This window comes from Babylonia areolata, chromosome 12, assembly GCF_041734735.1.
Source record: "Babylonia areolata isolate BAREFJ2019XMU chromosome 12, ASM4173473v1, whole genome shotgun sequence".
NCBI classification, from domain to species: domain Eukaryota; kingdom Metazoa; phylum Mollusca; class Gastropoda; order Neogastropoda; family Buccinidae; genus Babylonia; species Babylonia areolata.
This window is the reverse complement of record NC_134887.1, coordinates 24454520-24471600: the sequence shown is the minus strand read 5'-3', so window position 1 is coordinate 24471600 and position 17081 is coordinate 24454520. Positions and strand designations below refer to the sequence as shown.

Genomic DNA, 17081 nt, shown 5'->3' with positions numbered 1-17081 from the left:
TTGTCGACCAGCTCCCACGACTGTTTTTACTGTTGGGCGACTTCAGTGGCCACTCCCTGCTCTGGGGAAGTGAGGTGACATCAGCCCGAGGTCTTCTTTTGGAAAACCTTCTTTCCGATATGGACCTATGCTGTCTTAACGACAAGTCACCCACTTACTTTCATCTGCCTTATGGAAAGCTCTCGTGTTTAGATCTGTTGGTCTGCGATCCATCGTTGGTCCTGAACTACGAGTGGAAAGTGCACGACGATCTGCACGGGAGTGACCACTTTCCTGTCGTCCTCCGCCCCATAGATGGGGAAGGTGACTCTCTGCCTGACTGCCTGAACTATGACAAAGCCGACGGGAATTTTTACCACAAAGTTAAGAGCGGAGCTGCAGGAAGAAACAGTCCTACAAAGCAAGGATCCTGCTGACACTCTGACACAGATCATTTTAGAATGCATCAAAGCAGCAGTCCCATCATCTACCTCCAAGGCTCAGATGCCAAGAACGCCCTGATTCAACGCTGAATGTCGGGAGGTCCGTAAGTCTCGGAAGAGAGTGCAACGACGCGTCTTTCAGAGACCCGAGACCGATAGCGTTCGAACCCATCAACAGCTGAGGGCGAAAGGCAGGTATGTTTTTAAAAAGAGCCAGAGAAAATCATGGAGAGATTTTTGCTCTTCCTTAACCTCCAACACACCCAAGAAAAAAGTGGAGGGTTTTAAAAAGAATTAAGGGCAAAAACGTCTGCCCAACTTTTCACCATCTTAAACTCTCTGACGCTCTGGTCACAGATAAGAAAGCAGTTGCTAATTTGCTAGCCTCCACAATCGAACTGAACTCTAGATCTGCCAACAAATCTGCTCGGTTTCTTAAAACCAAAAACCTGAAAGAAAAAACACCCTGCAACTTCTCTTCCGACAACACAGAGAGCTACCACCTTCCTTTCACTTTGAATGAATTAAAATCTGCCCTTCAGACCTGCACGGATTCCTCTCCAGGAATGGACGAGGTCCATTATAAACTTTTAAAACATCTTCCCGAAACCTGTCTGGACACCCTGCTCGAAGTTTACAACCACATCTGGATCACAGGCTTTTTTCCACCCTCCTGGCGGAAAGCCCTCATAATCCTGGTGCCAAAACCGGGATAAGACCCCTCGAACCCCTCCAACTACTGCCCAATAGCACTGACCAGCTGCATCTGCAAACTGATGGAGAAGATGGTCAGTGCTAGACTGAAGTGGAAACTAGAGACCGACGGCCTTCTGGCGAAAGAACAGTGCGGTTTCCGCAAGCATCGATCTACCGTTGACCATCTGGTTTGTCTGTAAGGAATGCCTTTGTAAACAAACAAACATGTGGTGGCCATATTTTTTTACTTAGAGAAAGCTTACGATACCACCAGGAAATTTGGAATCCTCTCGACCTGCACAAGCTTGGCTTACGAGGACACCTGCCCCAGTTCATCCAGAATTTTTTGCAAGACAGACAATTCCAGGTGAGGGTCGGCACCACCCTGTGCGACATTGACGAGCAGGAGCTGGGTGTTCAGCAAGGGAGCATTCTGTCATCGGCTCTCTTCAGCATCAAAATTAACGACATCGTTCAGTCGGTTCAGAAGGGATCGGTCAGCTCGCTGTTTGTGGACGATTTCGCCCTGTATGCAACTGGCAGCACGTATGCCAGCATCCAGCAACGGCTTCAGCTCTGCGTGGATAAAATTCAGTGTTGGGATGAGGAGAATGATTTCACCTATTTGCCCTCCAAAACTGAGTGTATTCATTTTCATAACTTTCGCCAATTCTATCTGGACCCTGAAATCCGTTTGGGAAAATCCACCATCCCGGCGGTCAAGGAAGCCAAATTTTTAGGGGTCGTTTTTGATCAGAAGCTGAACTTCCTCAGCCATATCAAACAGCTGAAAATATCTTGTCAAAAAGCCCTGAACATCATCCGAGTTGTGGCACACATGGACTGGGGTGCTGATAAGAGAACTCTCTTGCACCTCTACAGAGCCCTGGTCCAGTCCAAACTGGATTATGGAAGTGTAGTATACAGCTCGGCCAGACCGTCTTACCTGAAACTGCTGAACCCTATACACCACCAAGGGCTCCGTCTCAGCTTAGGTGCATTCCACACCACCCCTGTGCACAGCCTGTATGCAGAGGCAGGGGAACCGCCTCTCTCCAACCGCAGACTGAAGCTGACCCTAAACTATTACTTGAAACTGTTTTCTGAACCTATAAACCCTGCTTATGACGTTGTATTCAACAACCCCTTCAACAAGAAATTTAAAGACAACCCAAACTGTATCCCTCCTGTTGGACTCCGCATTCAGCCGCACATAGAAAATGCCGATCTGGATGTCGGTGGCATTTCAGACTTCTCCAAGTTCCCTGACAGCCCTCCGTGGACCTTTAGAACACCTGAGGTCCGATTCGATCTGGCCTCGTACCATAAAGACTCCACCAGTTCACTGGCCTACAGAACTTACTTTTCAGAACTCTGCCACAAATTTCTCACTTTCCAAAGAATCTTCACTGACGGTTCCAAGTCAGAGGACGGAGTCGCTGCATCTGCGTTCTGTCCCACCTTTCCTGACCAGCCCTCAACGGAACACATCCTGTCTGACAGCTCAGTGAACACTGCAGAACTGACCGCACTGGTTCTGGCGGTAAAAATGGTTCTCTCTTCGAAACAGAAGAGATTCATGATCTTTTCCGACTCCTTGTCAGCCCTGGAGGCAGGAATCTCACTTCTCTCAAACTGCTGGAATTCTACAAAGCTTTTACTCTTGTAACGAAGAAAGGATACGAGGTTGTGTTGGCCTGGGTTCCTGGGCATGTGGGCATTCGTGGTAACGAAAGGGTAGACCAGCTGGCCAAGAACGCTGTAAAGAAAGAATTATTGAGATCCTTTGTGCCATACACAGACATGAAGCAGAAGGTGAACACTTATGTTAAGGATCTTTGGCAAGAGGAGTGGAACACCCAGATGGACAAGCACTTCCAGATCCGTCCAGACCTAAAAGAGACCCTTCCTTCAGGGGTGAAGAACAGAAAGGAAAAGTCTGTGCTGTGCAGACTGCATGCAGGGCACACTTTTTTTTTTTTTTTACTCATTCTTACTTGTTGAAGGGGGAAGAGGCCCCTCGATGTATTCCCTGTGATGAGCCTCTCACCGTGAAACACGTGCTCCTTGACTGTTGGGATCTGCTTGACGTTAGACACAGACATTACACGGCGGTTTCTTTGAAGACCTTGTTTCGTGATGTCCCTCCGTGGGCGCTGATGGACTTCTTGAAAGAAATGAACATTTTTAATCAGATTTGAAGGTTTTAAATTATGGAAGTTTTTTAAACTTTGAGTGGAAAGTTTGAAGTGGTGACTCATTTTAATTGTTTTTTGCCCTTGTAGTAGGTATTAACATAGCGATAGCCTTGAGATGGCCTTAGTGGTCGGCGAGGCTCTAAGCACCATAATTTCATTTCATTTCATTTCACCCTAGCATGTATTGTTGCTGGTGACAATACGTGCAGCCCTTAATGCACATATTGTCATCACTCTGCACTGTTGCTGTTGTTAGGAGAGAGTGAGGTATTGTGACATCACTGCCCTTGCAATTAAGGAAATTGCAGATGACCTGGCAGTATGGACCTCAGTGGAACATGCAAAGACAGTGCATACAGCATTAAACTCCTTGTCTGACTGGGCTCGAGAATGGATAGTGACTGGACCATCAACAGAATAAAAACGGAAGCCACCATGTTCTTCCTCTCTTCCAAGAAGGAAATATACACCCTCTCTTTCGACGGACAGGAAGTACCATAACAAGAGATGTCAACCTATCTTGGCATGAAGCTTGATCAGAAGCTGACATGGTATCCCCACATCAGCAGCAGAGAAGCCAGGGCAGTGAAGAAGATGGCTGTGATGAAAAAACTTGCTGGCACAAAGTGGGGAGCAAACTCCAAGTTCCCTGACCCAGGTGTACACAGGTTCTTTGAGACCCCAACTCAAGTATGCCTTAACATCCTGGTCAGCTGCTGCCAAGACAAACAGCCTGACTCACGAAGGTCCAAAATGCAGGCCTCCTGCATGAAAACAGTGCTCATCTCTGCAATTGAAAAGACAAGCCTACACTCACTCGAAGAAAGGCACAGTGAAAAGTTACTGCATCAAGTAGAAAAGATGAAGAGACTGTCATCCCATCCATTACATGTTAAGCTCCAGGAACCAACAAAACAGATTAAAGAGACAAAATTTGAACCACCTTGTAGAGGCGAACAAATGACACCATACTAGTGTCTTGCTTCCCCTACAACAACAGGTGGAATCCCTACAGGACTATGAGGAGTGGAAGTCAGAGGAGCTGAAGACAGTCCTAGATGTGCACTGCTTCATGGAGCACCGACTCTGAATACCAGAGAAGAGCTGCCTACGCACATCCTCATCCTGATGGACTGCAAATCAGTGCTGCAAAGTCTCCTTGCAGGAGAAGACAGCCAGATCCTGCGAGACATCTGGCAGGCACTGGGGACATTGAGCCAGTGCTGACCGTCCAGTGGATCCCATCACTGTGGAGTCACTGGAAATGAGGAGGCTGACAAGCTGTCAAAGGTGGGCAGCCAAATGGAACAGACTGTCCATCCTGTCTCCAAAAGAGAGCGTGAGCAGTCCTGAAAAGCCAGTTCAGAGAGCAGTAGAGAAATAAACACTAAGTTGGATCAGAGGATCAAAGTTTCAATGTTGGAGAGTTAATCTTTATTGTGACAAAGAATTTTAGATTATACACTGCACAGGCAATAACTTCAGTTTTTTCTTTGGCAGCATGCTTATGGAATAGACTGTCAGAGTTAGTTCCTTTGAACGGGAAGTTGCTGTCAAAGTGCAGTTAGCCTGAACACTTGACAGCATGGGCGATGAGCTTGTGATAATGACAGTAAGTATTTATATAGTGCTGAATCTTGTCTTGTGATAATGACAGTAAGTATTTATATAGCGCTGAATCTTGTGCAGAATTGTTTTCTGAACCTACAAACCCTGCTTACGACGCTGTATTCAACAACCCTTTCGATAAGAAATTTAAAGACAACCCAAACTGCATACCTCCTCTCGGACTCCGCATTCAGCTGCACTTAGAAAATGCCGATCTGGATGTCGGTGGCATCTCAGATTTCTCTAAGTTCCCTGACAGCCCTCCGTGGACCTTTAGAACACCTGAGGTCCGATTTGATCTGGCCTCGTACCGTAAAGACTCCACCAGTTCTCTGGCCTACAGAACTTACTTTTCGGAACTCTGCCACAAATTCCCCACTTTTCAAAGTATCTTCACTGACGGTTCCAAGTCAGAGGACGGAGTCGCTGCATTCTGCGTTCTGTCCCGACTTCCCAACGGAACACATCCTGTCTGACAGCTCGGTCACGGCTGTGCCGCTTAACTTCCAGCAGAGCTATTTAGTTTCAGAGTTCAGTGAGCGGTCAGGAGCACGGCTGCTGACCTAGATTCCACTGGGATGGGAGGGGGGGGGGAAGGGGAGCGCGCGCCGCGCTCTTTGTGCCTATGTTTCCAGCAGAGAAAGGTGTATTGTTTAAGTGATTTTCATTTAATCATATTCGTGCACACCGGTTTTTGTTTGCTGTCATTTTTGTGTACATGATTCCAGTGAATGTGAACTTTAAGTGTGTTGTGTGATTTACCAGACACTGTCCGAGTGTTTGTGTTACATCCAGTTATTTGACCTAAGTGTGTGTGTGTGAGTGCCGACAAAAATGGAATCTGGTGCGGTAGTGGCAGCATTGCTGACTGGGCAACACACCTTCAGTGAACACTTGAGATGTTTGGATAATATGTGTCGTGTGTGTGGTGAGCGGGTTCTCAGAAGAGATAAAGATAAGGGGTTGAATGCAAGACTTTGTGCCAAGTATTCTTCTGAACTGTTTCGTTTTTTCGGTCTAGATGTTTCGAATGATGAAGAGGGCAAACATCCCACATGCATTTGTATCAAGTGCTACAAAAAAATGAACAAGGGGGGGAGGCAACACACGCAGTCGTCAATTCACTCAAAAGAAAGTATTAGGGATGCAGTCACAAGATGACAAACTACGTGTCATCATGCAAGAGCACATGACTATTGTCTCCCCCATGCGTCAGCAAGTCGTACCCCAAGCAGGAGAATCACGGCACAAATCAAAAAGTAAAGAATAAAGAAATTTTCAGCCCTGTTCTTTTCTCCACCCTGAATCCCTCCCTCCCGCACACACACATTGTAAGGAAAAAACAAGAAAAGAAAAAAAATGTTTGAGTTTAGTCAGTGTCACACTTCAACTGAGTGGATTACCAACTACAAACAAGGAGTTCATACGGATTTATAAGTTCAGGTAGGAATGGATTTTATTATTTAGAACTTACAAATGCATGTCAGTACGTTACATTGTGATCGTTTACTAAAAGCATGGTATCGTCAAGGTGTATCTTTTAGACTGACCAAATGCATGTCGCAAGCAAAGGCACACATACTGACACGCAAAACATCTAGTCGGCGAAAATCTCTCCCCCCCTCTCTGTGTGCGTCTCTCTCTCTCTCTCTCTCTCTGCGTCTGTCTCTCTCCCTCTCTCTCTGTGCCTCTCCCCTTTCTCTCTCCGTACACGTTCCTCTGTTTCTCAGTATGTCTGTCCCTGCATATATATGTCTGCCTGTCCGTCTCTCTTCCCGTGATGTTGAGAGAAGTGTGAAACTTAAGTGGCTGGCAGCAGTTCTCAGTGGAGCTGATCGTTAAATACTGATACTAATTCCGGGGCGGTCTGCCACCTCTAGGTAATGTATCGGCTATATTTTCCTTCCAGTTGTATCGTGGAGACATGCATGTATATCATGATACAAGTTTTATCTCCAAGTAAAACGATGTAAACACACAACACGGAGTTGAAATTGAACTACGTTCCGTGTGTGTTCCTCAGTTCGAACAGAATGTTCGTGTGCTCGCTAACTTTTGGACCGCTTGTACACTGCCTGTAGGAAATTAAACCTGCTCATGTTTGGTATCGTTAAATTTGTCAGAAAATCACACATCCATTCACACCCATAGCGCCCTTCTTGTTGCATTCTGACATAGAGTATTATTTTTTAAAAGCACATAACCCTGTTTCTGACAGTTTATCGGCAGCAGCGAAGCTGTTCACAGCTGTACACACTGCCCGTGTAACATGCGCTCCGCAAAGAATAGCGCGAAGTTAGTGGTGCGCCAGAGCGCTGCCCCATATACTGCCTGCCTGTCTGTCCAGGCTATCACCTTTCCAACGTTTCGCGCTCGCTCGCTGTTCATCCCTCTCCCCTCCGCTTCGCGCCAAAACTAAAAGGGCTGCCTTGTGCCGCCGTGCGGTGTACACTGCGGAACTGACCGCACTGGTTCTGGCGGTAAAAATGGTTCTCTCTTCGAAACAAAAGAGATTCATGATCTTTTCCGACTCCTTGTCAGCCCTGGAGGCGATCGCCTGCAGGAATATCACTCATCCCAAACTGCTGGAATTTTATGAAGCTTTTACTCTCGCAACGAAGAAAGGATACGAGGTTGTGTTGGCCTGGGTTCCTGGACATGTTGGCATTCGTGGTAACGAAAGGGCGGACCTGCTGGCCAGGAACGCTGTAAAGAAAGAATTGTCCAGATCCTTTGTACCATACACAGACATGAAGTGGAAGGTGAACACTTACTTTAAGGATCTTTGGCAAGAGGAGTGGAACACCCAGACGGACAACAAGCTCTTCCAGATCCGTCCAGACCTAAAAGAGACCCTCCCTTCGGGGGTGAAGAACAGAAAGGAGGAGTCTGTGCTGTGCAGACTGTGTGCGGGGCACACTTTTTTTACTCATTCTTACTTGTTGAAGGGGGAAGAGACCCCTTGATGCATTCCCTGTGATGAGCCTCTTACCGTGAAACATGTGCTCCTTGACTGTTGGGATCTGCATGACGTTAGACGCAGACATTACACGGCGGTTTCTTTGAAGACTTTGTTTCGTGATGTCCCTCCGTGGGCGCTGATGGACTTCTTAAAAGAAGTGAACATTTTTAACCAGATTTGAAGGTTTTAAACTATGGAAGTTTTTTTTTAACTTTGGAGTGGAAAGTTTAAAGTGGTGACTCGTTTTAATTGGTTGTTTTTTTTTTATCCTTGTAGTAGTTATTGACACGGCGATAGCCTTGAGATGGCCTTAGTGGTCGGCGAGGCTCTAAGCACCATAATTTCATTTCATTTCAATCTTGTGCAGAGATAAATGAAAGCGCTTTCACACCAGTCATTCACAAGCATGCATGACTCAACTTGAGAAACTGAAGACAGAAAAGTCAGGGGGGGGAGTGTGGGGGTGGGGGGCTTGTAAGCTTAACATAACTTCATTGGTGCTTTTAAGTCCAGATAATTAGGTGTATATCAGTCATAAATGTTTACTGCTGTGTCTGACTTGGCAAAAATATCGTTCAGACGAGGTGCCGATTTGATTGAAAACATTAAGGTCATTCTTAATAGGTCAGGTGTCAGATGCTCATATTTCCCTGCAACTTTATAGTGACTGATGTTCTCTTTGTATATGAAAGTAGAAATGTTTAACTTTATGTTTTGACATTCTTTGAATCATTGGACCTGCTTTAAGTTACATGCTGGTGAAGACTTCTTTCAAATGTATGTTTTCACCTTTTCAGATCATCGATATACGAGACATCCTACGAGCAGCCTCCCAGCAAGAGATGAAAGATGTGTATCCTTTTCACAGTTATCTGCATTAATCATAACTTGGTGATATTTGAGGACATCTTGTCTTTCTTTTCAGGATTTTTAATGCATACACTTTATATGGAAAGATCTGGTTTATTATAAAGACTCTCTCTCTCTGTCCCCCTCTTTCTCTCTCTCTCTCCCCCTCTTTCTCTCTCTCTCTCTTTCTGTGTCAGTTATAAAGTCTTAGGAATAATGGTCATTAACAATCTTAGTCTGAAAACCTAGAAATTATGTTAAAAAAAAAATCTAGCTTCAAGAAAAATAATGGTTTTTTTTTTACACTTAAATGCTAGGAAACTATTTTTTCGTTCATTTATTCTCTCTGCCATAGATTATGCTTCTACACTTTGGGATTCAGCTTGCAATAATCTGTAAAACCTCTTCAGTGCTGGCCATTATTTTGGTTTGTGCATCCTATTTGTGTGGAGGTTTTTGGTTGAGAAGGGTAATGACTAACAAAAAATTCTAGCACGCAAACTGCTACAAGAAAGTATACACAACCCATTCTTTTTTAAAGGGAAAATGAACAAGACTATTATTTTCAGATAGTTTGAAGCTTATTTAACACAATGGTTATCAGTGTGAACCATAAATGTGAGAAAGACATATTTCACATACCGTAAAGTTCGGTCTATTGAGCGGACTGGTATATAAGCCACACCCACTAAATTTTGGAAAAAAACTGAACTTTATACATACATAAGCTGCACCGGCTTATAAGCTGCACTTATTTCTGGTACTGGAACACATACTGATACTACAGAAAAGCTGTCGATAGTGTAGGTTATGAAAAAAACACAAGTGGGAACAACACAAAGAAAAGCAAGCGAAAATACTGCTAGTGCCACAAAAAAATGATAAATAAACACAACGAAAATAAGATCCATAATTTAGGGATAGTCACATTTATTCAACGTCATCCTGCTCACTGAATCCACTAAAATCTTCGTCTTCAGTGTCCGAGTTGAAGAGAACCAGCACAGCTTCCTCCGCCATCTTGTCACTGACTTCAGCCTCGCTTTCACTTCATGAACATGAAGGTGGAGGTCGCTGTTGGTTCGTCGCTTGCACTGTCGTCTGCTAGGTCGATCGCCTTCAATTTGAAGGCTGCATCATAGGCATAACATCGCGTTTTCGGCATGATGAGGGTGTCCGCTTGAGCAGAGTAGAACTGAATGCTGATCTGAAGGCTTTAATGTGTGTGGATTTGATTTATAAAACGTGAACAGTTAGCACACTATCCTGAAGCTCATCCAAAAATTCATGGACAAAAATCATGATTTTGGTGAGTTGAAGGGCAGCTAAGAATAGACGAGAACGTGACACACCGGGATCGTTAAAATCCGCAAATAAGCCGCATCATTGTATAAGCCGCAGAGGTTGAAGCTGGGGTAAGAAGTCACGGCTTATAGACCGAACTTTACGGTACTTTCTGAATGTATGTTACAGATTTTTAGTAAAAACAGCTGAAATGAACTTAGAAAATATATGAAAATTAAAAACTGGGTACATTGCCTTGTACACAAAGATATAAATTATAATCCCAAATTCTGGAATTCTACACATTTACAGACCATCCTTAAGTCACAAACTGTTTCTTTTGGTTTAGTTGTTTCAATAGAAATATGAAGAAAACACACACACACACACACACACACACACACACACACACACACACACATCTTTCACATGCCACGCCTGCCTGTGCCACGCCCACTCACGTTTCAGACTTTCAGATGATATAAAAGAGGTTAACAATGACCCAAGCAGATAGTGTAGGGGAGGGGGTGAGTACTACTCAGCATTTGCCTGCAGGTGATAGCTGATCCTGCTGATCCCCTTCTTTGATCAATACCAGCTTGGTTTTACAAAAACATGGTTCTGTAGTGATTCATGCAACGCACAACTTTGTTCCAACTCCCTTCATCAAACACCTTCCCTCCTTACTTGCCCTGAATATGGGGAGGGGCTGCCTTTGAGGTCAACTCTAGGTCAGCCACAGAGCTATTCTACGCCTCCTGTCCATTCTGTTTCCTTTTTATTGCAAGATCTAACTCTACAATAATAATAAGCTCTACACTCCCCCCACCCCCTGAGAGTGACTGTGCAAACCCATCAGTCAACCCATTCTCAGTTACCTGAAATTCATTATACATTTCTTTTTTATTCACAGACTTAACTCTATAAAATATCTCAAGCACCTTCAGTGAAGCGTGAAAACATATCATGATTATTGATAATCTTTGACTGATGATAGTGAATATTTTTCCCAACTTTCACTTTTGCCATTTTAGTTTTTGTTGCTAAAAATAGTATCAACATTATCAGCATTGTCACTTGTTTTAGATGGATTTCTCCGACTTACTCAGTTAACATTTACAGAAATTAAATGATACACATTACTCTTTCCATCTAAGTAATTCAAGTTCGCCGTAATTTCACATCATTTTAAAAACGTGTCAAATAAACATTGGAATTGAAAGCTTCATGAATGACAAGGACAAAGCAAGTGAGACTTACTGGATTCCGTGTCTTTGGTTCATTCCCATTTTCTTCTGGCACAGGTTGATTTTCTTCATTATCACTGCTAAAATCTTTATTTCTGATAGCTTGTCACCACCATAGTTCTCTGTCACTGTTTCATTGAGTTATAGAGATGTGAAATCCGCCGTTTACGAGAGCAGTTTTGAGATCGGCGTGCCTGTCATTTTCACCGTTGCCATTGTTCTGCATTGTTTTCGGGAAACCTAATGAGTGTCACTTACTTTTGGCAATTACTGTGGCTTTTACAAAACACTGAGAGTGGTAGAAATACGGACTTAAACAGTAGAAGTGTGCTACTTTTGAAAATAATTCAAGCAGGTGATCAAAATAGTAGCAGTGATGAATCGAGTGTCAGCTAAATTTGATCATGGAAAAGTCGCTCGGATCATGTGGTCCCATATCAAAATCTGAATTACTATGCCTAAACACAAAGGACAGCTTGAGAACAGTGTAAAAATAGGACTGGAGACTGGAATTTTTGTTTTTGCGCTTCATAAGAATGTATGACACTACGAAATCATGTTCAAAAGTGGGGCAAACAAGTTCGCCTGTTTCCCACTCTTAACTATCATTTCCCAGTGGGAAAACATTAAAATAAAGCATTAATACTTTATGTTTCTTTATAATACTTAGGAATTTGGTAGAAAAAAAGTTTTAGTATCAGAATATCCAAACAGTTCAGTATTGATATTTTTCAGCGCTTGTCACTTGCACAGTGTGTTGAGTGAAATTTCTGCCAATGTGTGGCATCACACATACACACATATGATTATATGTATGTATATGTTGTCTGCTATATTTATTTTCATAATCCCTTAGCTCTCAGGGCTGTATATACATATGTATGTACCCACATACATGAAAGCATTGTTTACTTCCACTTCCATTTATCATTTTTGACGTTATTTGCATTTTTTGAAAGATTAGAATTCATATATTTGCATGCAAAAAAAAAAAAAGTTTATCTATCTTTCACAGTTTTTTCAATAATTTTTTCAAAGTGTATGCGTCTGAAAAGAACCTGCTCATGAAAAAAACATTTATTTGTAAACCTGTAACTTTAGAACAAAAATTATTCTGAACATCTTTATGGTGTCAAAAGTTTTATAATTAAGTAAACTCTGGAGTGGCAAGTGGAGGAGTGATGTCATGCGGTATAGACATACAACCGCGAAAGAGCAGAGACAACAATGACAGTGACTGTTCAAATGAGAAACAAAGGCTGGATGTGTGTTTGAGCAAAATGTAATTTATGCATGTAATGCTGATGAATCTTTGGAACTTAGGCTTTAGATTCTAGATGTAAATAACATTTACTAACTCAGTTTGCTTCTCAAGGAGGCATCACTGCGTTTGGACAAATCTACGCTTCACCACATCAGCTAGACAGATGCCTGACAGCAGCATTACCTGTCATGCTTGTCAGGCCTTGAGTGCATGCATATGTATTTGTGTACCAACCAGAGTGGATTTCTTTTACAGCTTTTTGCCAGAGTACAACACTTTTGTTGCCATGGGTTCTTTTTCAGTGTGCCAAGTGCACGCTGCACACAAGACCTCAGTTTATTGTCTCATCCGGATGACTATGTTCAGATTGATTTTACAGTCAAACTTGGAAGAACGGGTCAGAGCAGAATTCAAATCCAGACCCTCACTCACATGCACTCAATTAGCAAATTAGTATCTTAATCATTTTGCCACTTTGCTGTCTAAGAACACACTCACAGACGCACACATACACACACACAGGTGTGCTCACATAAGACATGTACACACATGTATGGGCATGTGCAAACACACAGACACTCTCAAGCATGCACTTATGCAATCGTGAAGTGTATTATCACATTACTGGCTGACGTGATTTCAGAAAACCTCAAGTCAAATGCACTGAAATTTACAAAGCGATAGTCCCAGGGGCTATACAAGGATGGAGATCGTGCGAGCGAGTGAGTGAAAGTGCATGCGTGTGTGTGTCTGTGTGTGTGTGTGTACATGCGTATGTATGTGTGTGCATTAGTGTGTTTTGTGCAAGCAGGCATGTGTTTGGGTGCATGTGTACCTGCATGTATGTGTGCGTCTGTGTGTGTATGTGTGTGCGTGTGCTGATGTGTGCATGTGGGTATGAGCATCTGTGTGTCTGTTTGCGATGGTAAAATGTGTGTGCATTTGTGTGTGTACCAGTGTGCATGGATTTTCCCTGTCAGATTAAGTGAAAAGCATGGTGTGTGTGTGTGTGTATGTGTATGTGTGCATGCTTGCGCACACTTGCATCAGGCCATAGGCGAATCAGTATGCTCCCAAACACAGCATCAGTTCTTGATGCCTAGTTCAATTTTTTTTTGTGGTCATTTCCATTTCATTCTCACTCCTTTTTCTTTTTTCTTTTTCTTTGCGGGCTGGGCACAGTGCTTGAGAATCATTTGTCCTGATTGCTAGGCCTTGCACGCCACCCTGCAATTGCTGAATGTCCCTGTGAGGTTGGGATGGTGTTCTCTTGGGAGATCTGAGGTCCCAGGGCCTGCAGGAGCTCTGGTTTGGTTTGGGCAGATTCATCTTTTCAGACACATTGAGGTGGGTAGCTCGACCTCCTAACACAGTCTGGAAGGGGACTGGGGGGAAGTATGGTTGGGCCTGACCCCAAGCTGGCCCAAGTGGAATGTGGTTTTGTTGAGGGCTGTACCTCTACTTTGGCTAACACTGATATGGGGCCAGATATATCATCACAAGAGGATTAGGTGTCCACCCTCTAACCTTGGCGCACAGAGATAGGCTCTCAGTGGTGGCACTGTTCTCCCTGTTCCTCCCTCCCATGCTGAGTCCCCTCCTCCACTTCCCTCAGTGGGGGTGAAGGTGGGGGGAGCTATGGTCTCAGGAGGGGGAGGTGGGCAGCTCTCCTTTGCTCACCTCAAGTTGTCACCCCACCATCTCAATGAGAGGGGATACTGTTCGTGTAATCATCACCTGTGTTTTGGGCAGCCCCGCTTTCCTGTGGGCCTCCCCTGCTGGGGGAGGCTAAGCAGGGGAGGTCTGTGCATGTCAGGCGGTCCCGGGCTGTCGGTAGTCTGACACCCAAATTGGACTGGTCACTAGGCATCTCTCTGACCTCGCCAAGTTTCTTCTTTTTTATATGCTTTCCTGAAGGTCCAGGTGCCAGTGAGCCTTGGGGATGGGCTCAGGGTGGTTAGTACCCACAGGTAGTTTCACCACGGGTGGATTCCCTCAGTTCCACCCCTATGGGGGTTTGCCCCTGGAACATGCTGGTCTTAGTGGATGGCCATGTTCTCTTTTCCCCACCCTGCTGGTCTTGCACCAGTACTGCTTGCCGCTCAGTAGTTTGTGTCCCTATGGGGGCTTAAGCTGCTGAGGGAGGAGGGACTGAGTATTTGTCGGTCGTGACAACATCCTATTTCACTAACGCTTTCCCTATGGGGCCTAGCACTTCCAGGGCCCCTATCAACACACAGAAGCCAGGAGTTTCCGCTGACCCTTGGGAGCTGACAGGATACATTCGCCCTTGGGACACATTGGGCTTAGTAGGAGACCAGCCCCCGGTTACAGCCCAGCACTGCTTTGACCTCAGTATTAAGTTTCTACCCCAGGACAAAAATGCTGCAGAGGGTGGAGGGACCAAGTACTCCTCGGTCAGGACAACCTCCACTGCTGCCAGCACCTCCTGTGTTGGCACCTGCATCTCCATGGGAGGAGATACTGCATGTGTAACCCTTGCCTGTGCGTCACGTGGTGCAGGGCAGGTGGCCTTGGCCTGTCAGTTTGCCCACGGGCCCCGACACCCAAGTCAGGCTGGATGTCACTCTAGCGTGGCCACCTTTTTCCTTTGCTGGAGGTCCAGGTGCCAGGGAATGCAGACCTGTTTATGCTGCGACTTAGACTTAGCATTCTTCTCTTTTGAAGCTATTGCTACGTTGCTACACATCAGTACATAAAACACCGCGAATGCCTCATTGCTGGTTTCACGGTTCACTCCAATTGTGGTCCAAATACAGGTCCACATTTTTTTTCTCTTGAACAAGTGGCGCACATTTTTCAGCTCATGGGATTGAGTTTCTTTGTTTTACTCTCTGTTGCCGACTGCTTGTGTTCTCACAATAAGTGCTTGAAGCAATTGCATGTCCAAGCACAAGTGCACATAATTACTGAATGTGTCTCTCTTTCACCATCCAAAATGGCGGATAAGAAATAACAGCGCAAAACTTCAGACAAAGAATCAGATTCTGGTGTTGTGCAGCCTTCAACATCAAAGTTGGAAGACAAGAAAAAAAGAAAGGCGGTGCAAACGTTTATCAGTTCGTATCACCAGAAATACCCTTGTCTGGTGACATCGAAGAAGGGGCCATGCTTTTTTTCTGCACGATTTCAGCATGTCATGTAAGCATTGTGGGTTGTTAGTACTCTAGTTCAAGCCACTGTGATATCAAGACGCAAGCGTACAATGAGAAAGCCATTGGAAAGTTTGAATCCTTTGCTTCAATCTGTCAGCCCATAACAGTAGAAAAACAAAACAAAAAAAACAAAAACAATGGAGCAGAACGTCACAAGGGGCAAAGCAATGATCTGCAGACTGATCATGAATTCAAATCTGCCACTTGCTGCTGCGGACACATTTTCGAAGGCTGCATCAGGGATGTTTCCGGATTTGACACGTATGTAAATAAATGCCTGCTTTGGGATGAACACCAACATTAACAATTGCCTGTTCCCTTCATCTAAATACCAGTCTGAGACATTCATCAATACTGATTAAATACAATTTTATCAATCTGATTATGTAAGGTCAGAAAACCATTCAGTAATGTGATTATTATTATGATGATATAATATTGATGCCAGCTTTGGTAAAAAATGCTACTTTTTGCTACTCTAAAACTACACGTTTTGCCCATATAAGCTACACTTGTATCTGTTTGGGCATCAACAGGTCTTGGAATGGCCTCAAGTGGTGACTGGTGCTCCACCTGTACTGGGATGCATCTGTGGTGCATGCTGGGCTGCCAGGAGGCCTGAGGTTGAGCCTCTAATCCTCTTCTTCCTGGACTGTTACTGGCCTCTTACCGATGGTGCATATGTGAATGACCAATCATTGGTCAGTGCAACCTCCATGGTCACCTGATCCTCCAGTTTGAGACCCTTTCCCTTTGCAGTGTCCGTGGTCACTAGCGCCTCCCTCTCGGGACTGACCGCCTCTGGGTCACCCCCCGCCTCCACCACGCTCCCCTTACCAGTTCTACTGAGAGATGAATGGATGTTCATGCCTTCCAAGCACGCATGGGTTCTTTTCTCATCTTGGGAAGCCCAAAGTGACCAGGTCTGTCACCCACCCTATCAGGCACGCTTGGACCTACATTTTAGGCACTCTACGCTCACAGCGGATGGGAGGGGTGATAATTGGCCAGCACCTTACCAGCCGTTGGATTGGCCCACTGTTCTTCACACTGAGCAACACACCCAAATCAGGAGACCCCCAGGGTGTGTCCTTTGAAGGGAGCCTTCTCTGTATAGATGGGAAGGTAAATCTTGAATTGCTGTACTCTGAAGTCTAAGAGAATACAGATGGTGATTCCTGCCCTCTCCTTGGTAGTAGGTTAAGTGCACGTTTACCTTGTGATCAGGCTGAACCCAGTTTAAACCTAGCGGCACTGAAACTTACCCCCCCTCCCCTCCCCCCGTTGCGTCTCTCAAGCTGAATCTGCCCTTCAAGCCACACTTTTACCGTTAATCCTCTGCCCCCTGAATCATCCAATATGGACTGCTGGAAGT

General features: G+C 44.7%; 1 protein-coding gene across 1 annotated transcript in view; it reads left to right on the top strand.

The window, feature by feature from the left end:
• The window catches only part of LOC143288464 (mitogen-activated protein kinase 1-like), a 187997-nt gene that overhangs the window by 52371 nt on the left and 118545 nt on the right, over positions 1–17081 (top strand). The window contains exon 3 of the mRNA XM_076596985.1: positions 8684–8739. Within this exon, the coding sequence (XP_076453100.1) occupies positions 8684–8739 (56 nt within the window). The remainder of the gene's footprint in view (positions 1–8683; positions 8740–17081) is intronic.